This window comes from Gastrolobium bilobum, unplaced genomic scaffold, assembly GCF_033153095.1.
Source record: "Gastrolobium bilobum isolate Gb01-03AN ecotype WA unplaced genomic scaffold, APGP_CSIRO_Gbil_v1 utg39339, whole genome shotgun sequence".
NCBI lineage: Eukaryota > Viridiplantae > Streptophyta > Magnoliopsida > Fabales > Fabaceae > Gastrolobium > Gastrolobium bilobum.
In genome coordinates this window covers 23513-29057 of record NW_026900143.1, presented here as the reverse complement: position 1 = coordinate 29057, position 5545 = coordinate 23513, and the positions used below count along the sequence as shown (strand labels likewise).

At 34.8% G+C, this 5545-nt stretch overlaps 1 protein-coding gene across 1 annotated transcript; it reads right to left on the bottom strand.

The window, feature by feature from the left end:
* Positions 1-1084: 1084 nt before the first annotated feature.
* LOC133295503 (probable polygalacturonase) lies at positions 1085-4384 on the bottom strand. The gene is made up of 6 exons (XM_061494344.1): positions 4324-4384; positions 3876-4211; positions 2715-2835; positions 2227-2401; positions 2042-2112; positions 1085-1857 (listed from the first exon to the last, which is right to left on the bottom strand). Exons 1-6 carry the CDS (start codon positions 4357-4359, stop codon positions 1139-1141), a joined length of 1458 nt encoding a protein of 485 aa, XP_061350328.1. The 5' UTR covers positions 4360-4384; the 3' UTR covers positions 1085-1138.
* Positions 4385-5545: the final 1161 nt, after the last annotated feature.

Sequence of the window (5545 nt, the reverse complement as noted above, 5' to 3'; positions counted from 1 at the left end):
TCACCATGATTAACTTGCTATGCCATGCTCATTAATCTGTAGCTGAAAGAAAAATACGTATCTGAATATGAAAAAGTTCTATTTTTTTTTTCTGAAGTATTAGTCTCTAATAACAATGAATATTGACAATTGGTTAATGGTTACATCAACAACGGTTCAAACCTTTTTTTCACTACATGGGGTTGGTTAAATGAATCGAAATGATGCCATTGTGTTTTGTCGAAAACCAATTCTTCAGCCAGGCTATGTAATTCTGTCCAAAACCTAAATGCTGGTAACAATTCAAATTTAATTTGTTATAAAAAGCAAAATTATCAGCTCAATTCTTTGTTCTGTTTCTATGTTTCTATTAATTTTAAAGTTATATAAACTCCACATTAGTTGCACATACAACCAATGTGGTACTATATATCTCAACAAAAGTATTAAAAAATTATGGCATCTTGTTCATCCAACTGCAAGCCAGAGCTTGCTTACTGCTTGTGATAAGCTTGTCCATAAGGTAAAGATTCTGATGTTTTTTGACAATATATCAGCAGTAGTCTTTTATAGACTTTGAGATTTTTTAGGTAAAGTATATCGAGATTCAATGAGACTGGTGTGAGGTTGTATTTTATTTAATTCTTAGCTCACATTCTTGGATGATTGTGTTGTTGAGATGTGCTGTTGGAATGATCAGAAGCTAAGCAGCATTACTCAAAAGGTTTCAGCCTGACTCCTTGTTAGTGTATTTCTATCTTTCAGCTCAGACTAGGGACAACAGTTAAGACACACAAATATTACACAAGAAAACTTTTCATATGTGGGGACAGACATTATGCGCATTGTAAGACATGAAATGGTTTATTATTGATTAAATAGATTTTCAGAAAATACCTTTGCTTGCTCACCTGCCATGACTACTTGTTTCAGTTTTGTGCTTGATTTGAATGAATCTGTAAAAAATACTCATAGCAAGACTTTAACTAGCCAATTTTGATTAACTTTGAAACTTAGCAGCATGAAGCCATCAAGTTCAAAGAAACTAGGAGAGAAGAAAAGAAAAGAAAATCGTTTCATTACTATAATTTTAAACATCGTGCATTTCTCAAGCTTTCTGGATTATAAAGACTATTCCTAAATAAATAACCTTTATAGACTAATACATCCCAACATATTTCATGTTGTAAGTACATTTCTTAAGCTCCAACATGTCAATAGGTAGAGTCTCTCTTGGGAAATCACATGCTGTGATTTTCTCTGGCCCCTGATCAGATAACAAATTACAAGGTGGAGGGGTCACCCCACTTGTGATCCCTTGAATATCAGTGCATGTCCATGGCTGTTTCTTGGCCTTGGCTGCCATCCCTATTGTAGCATTGGCAATGCAGATTCCTGTAAACGGGTCATTGGAGATTCCTTCAAACCTAGCTGCTATGGTCACATTCTCAGCCACAATATCTCTATAGTTGATTCCTGTGATCTCAGGCAAGGCATTAGGGTCATAGTGGCTGTCAGCATGTGAATTGTAGTCACCAGTCATCTTAAATGCCCATTTCATAGTATGCATGGTCATTCTCTTCACATATATATCCTTCACATACCCTCCTCTCCCTACTGCTGTTTTAATTCTAACTCCTGATTCTGTTTGGATAGCTGTGATATCCTCAGCTCTCACATCTTGGATACCACCTGACATCTCACTTCCCAAGGCAATGGTTGCACTGAATGGTGATATGCATGTCAACCTTCTGATGACTAGTTGTTTGGTAGGCCACCCAAACTTTATGCCATACTCATCCCATCCACTCTTGACAGCCACACAGTCATCCCCAGAAACTATGTAGCAGTCTTCAATTTTTATGTTTGTGCAAGAATCTGATAGGAAGTGCAAAAATATTTATCAATCCAATCCAAAAATTTTATTTTTAGTTTTTGTTACATTTGTATATAATGCTTGCTTGCTAAATATTTTTTTTAACTCTTAATGGTCCATGTTGGATATTGTCCTCTTTAATTCTTGGGAGTAACATTATTCTAAATTTGATCTTCAAATACTGACCTGGATTGATGCCATCCGTGTTTGGAGATTTGACAGGAGCAATAATGGTGATGCCTTGCACAATAATATTGCTGTATTGAGTTGAGATTTATGTTAATAATCTTGAAAGTAAAAGAGAATTAGAGAATGTGAATTTAAGGACTTTTTTTATTAGAAGACTTGAATACAAGTGAAGTTGGATTTACCTGCTGTAAACAGGATGAACATTCCATGATGGGGAATTGAGGAGAGTTAAATTTGAGATTTGAATGTTGTCTGAGAACATTAATTCAATCAGGTACGGTCGAGTGTACTTCAACTTTTTTCTGTGAAATTGTTGCCACCAAAACTCACCCTGACCATCTATGGTGCCATTTTCCCCTGTTAACAAAAAAGGTGACAATTAATATTAAGATTTATCTACAATAATAATAATAGCAGTAGTACCAGTTGTCCACCAAAAAGAAAGAAAGTAGTAGTAGTACTAGTTAATATTAAATTCTGTACAGTAAACAAATGAATACTCCATTATTAAAAATTTGTATTCTATAGGAATAAGTATATTTGTGTAATTAGAACTCAAACTTTTTTATACATAGCACATGTATTGCTGATTTTCTCATAGACCACTTAAGTCTTAACTAATGCTTTGAATAATTATTTTCTGCTACTTTTTTTTTTCTTTCTCCCATACCTGTGATAATAACATCAGTGAGGTTTGTTCCAAATATGAAGCTGGTGAATCTTCCCGCTGGTGCGTCTCTTCCTCTACCGTATGATGGGAGGGGTCCAATCACAGGCCACTCAGTTATATCCTAAACCATTTTATTAATACAAAAAAGAAAAGAAAAAAGAGTTAGCAGTGTCACATGAAAGTGCAAAAAATGTGGCACACTATGAACCGTTGTCCTAGGTAACAAAAGACAAAAGTGTAATGGACCACACTATGGTGGAGTTGGTGTCTGGATGTAGGAATAGACCAATAGTGTCTGGATAAAGAGGCTTTTGGAGATCAAAGGTTAAGGATTTTGTATATTGCCTTCACGAATTATTTAAAAATATTGCTGTCATTAGAAAGTGTGGAAACGTGTCACACTCTTTGCAGTTGATTTATTGGACATCTTCTCTCATTTTAACTCACGTGAATCCCTTTAAAAAGGGTCTGTGTCCATATTCATAAATGAGTAGCGAGTCTAAGATAGTGACAAATAACAGAAGACTGTTATTCTATAGTGAAATTAATAGAATTTTGTCCCCGAAAAAATAATAATTAGAAAGCATCCCTTTTGATTTTCTTCCAATGAAATCTCTGTAGTTTTTTCTGCCATGTAATGAAACTGATGAAATCTTAGAGCAGTTCTTAATGTATTCCATTGCCTGTTTTGTTTTATTATCAGACTTTGGAATCTGTTCAAGCAGAATACAGCTAAAAAGAAAAAGTGCAAGAACTGGAGATGAGGCCAAGTGAGTGGTACAACAACACTAGCTCAAGCACCAAGTCAGTTGAATCAGGAACAGGTTTTGACTCTAATTTCAAAGGCTTTGGAGCAATTATACCACTTTTGAATTCAAAATCAGGACAGTAATCTAAGTTATTGGTGAAGATTCTGAAAGATTCTAGTTTAATGTTCACAAAACAACAGATTCTAACAGATATGTGGTGAAAATCTGTGGGGTAGCTTCAGCCTGAAGGCTTTGGCAAAAACAGATTCTGCAAGAGGAGATACATAGAAATGATGGATTTTGAATCAAACTTGAAAAAGTTTCAGAAACCACAAACTGAACACTTATCAAGTCTTGAAATCTGATATCTGCGGTTACTTAGTCATCAAAGAAGGAGGAGAAATGAGATTACCTGAGAAGCAAGGAGAACAGCATCTTTGTTCAGATAGAGTGTGAAGTGACTGGTGAGGCTGAAACTTCCAGTGAGCCATTTTCCTGCAGGAACATAGAGCTGAGAACCACCTTCAGAAGCATACTGACTCAGGTGACTGATTGCAGACTGAAATGCCTTTGTGTTTGATGTCTTTCCATCCCCAACACCACCAAAATCTGTCAATGAAGCACTATGTTCTCTGCAATTTATAGCATTGTACACAAAGGAAGTGGTCACAATTTTGGCTTTTCTGCTCTCAGCTCTCTCTGAACTCAGCAGTACCACCAGAAAGAGAGCAAAAGCTATTCTAATCACCTGCAAAAGTTATAAAATGAAGGTTTAGGTAGCTCTATAATCTTGTTAAGGACATAATATGAGTATACTACTTAGAGTGGATAGAGTAATAGAGGAGGAAAAAGGGTCTCACTTGTACCCTCATGTGAGTTTTCCACAAGAGCTCCATCCTAAGAAAAAGATAAAGAACTTTGGAATTTGTTTCTGGTACATGTGGAGAGTGAAGCTATGTCAAGTATTTATAGCCGAAGTTCAGTATTGGCCAATAGGTTCATTGGTTCCTAAAAGTAAAAAAAGTATAAATTACATGAGCTTTTTTGTCATTGTTAAAGCACAGAAGCATACCTGCCATGTATGAACTTAATAGGGTTGCTGTTTTTATACGTATAAAAGAAGTAATTATCTTTTGGGGGCATAACAAACAAAAGAATGGTAGTTGAGTGAAAGTCTTTAAATCTAAGTTGCAATGTGTTTGACATCATTCCTTCGGCAATGAGATTTTTTTATTTGAAGTATTTAGAAGAATTGTTTGACATTCAATTAACGAAGCTTAAATTGTTTAATGTGTAACTTGAAATCTTTGACAAACATTTGTAGTCTCATATGTCCAACACAATCAACATTCGAATTTGTGGTCCTTTAAAATTTATATGAAGACACAAGAAAAATGAGGTATGTTTGGATATTCACTCTTGCTATATCAAATCCATGTCTAATTATATCATCTCTACTGTCACACTTTCCATGAGATATTAACTGCACATGGTCATTATTCCATTGTTTCACAGAATAATATCATTTTCCTATCTTATTGTGCCCCCATGTTCTAAGCTGACACACTTATGATAAATGTATAGTAAATGCTGTAACATACTTTTGTAAAATCAGATTCTTTATTTGCATATCATGCAGGGAGACCATAGGCAATAAACTGAAGCATAAAATGAAATATAATGTCCTACACTAAGCTAGTAGTTAATGAATAATAAGGGAAATTTATTTTTGGAGTGATGGCATTAGAATATAGTTAATGGGACCTATAGGCCCCACAATGTTTCTCTTTCTTGAAGTTCTCATTATTCACTATTTGGTCTCGTGAGTGCCACACCCAACCCTTGCCGACCCACTTCACGGGTGGAGAAATCTTGTGGCGGTCTCGATCTCAATTATCAATTCACCCTCTCATGCTTGAGCACAAAAGTTCACTTCAAAATAGCATGCCATAAATTATAAAATATAAAAATTGCAGTATTTAAAGCATAGTTTAAAACCTAAATTAAGTAAAAAAAAGTTAAACTAACCTAATTCAAATTGATGGACAAATTTGGATTTTGGGTTATGTTATTTTTTTTTTA

Bases quoted from the DNA above. Each gene is read 5' to 3' on its own strand.
- LOC133295503 (XM_061494344.1), bottom strand. From the start codon at position 4,359: ATGGAGCTCTTGTGGAAAACTCACATGAGGGTACAA. The intron at 4,212-4,323 runs GTGAGACCCTTT...TAACTTTTGCAG, and splicing joins AAACTCACATGAGGGTACAA to GTGATTAGAATAGCTTTTGC. The intron at 2,836-3,875 runs GTAATCTCATTT...AAAATGGTTTAG, and splicing joins CTGTTCTCCTTGCTTCTCAG to GATATAACTGAGTGGCCTGT.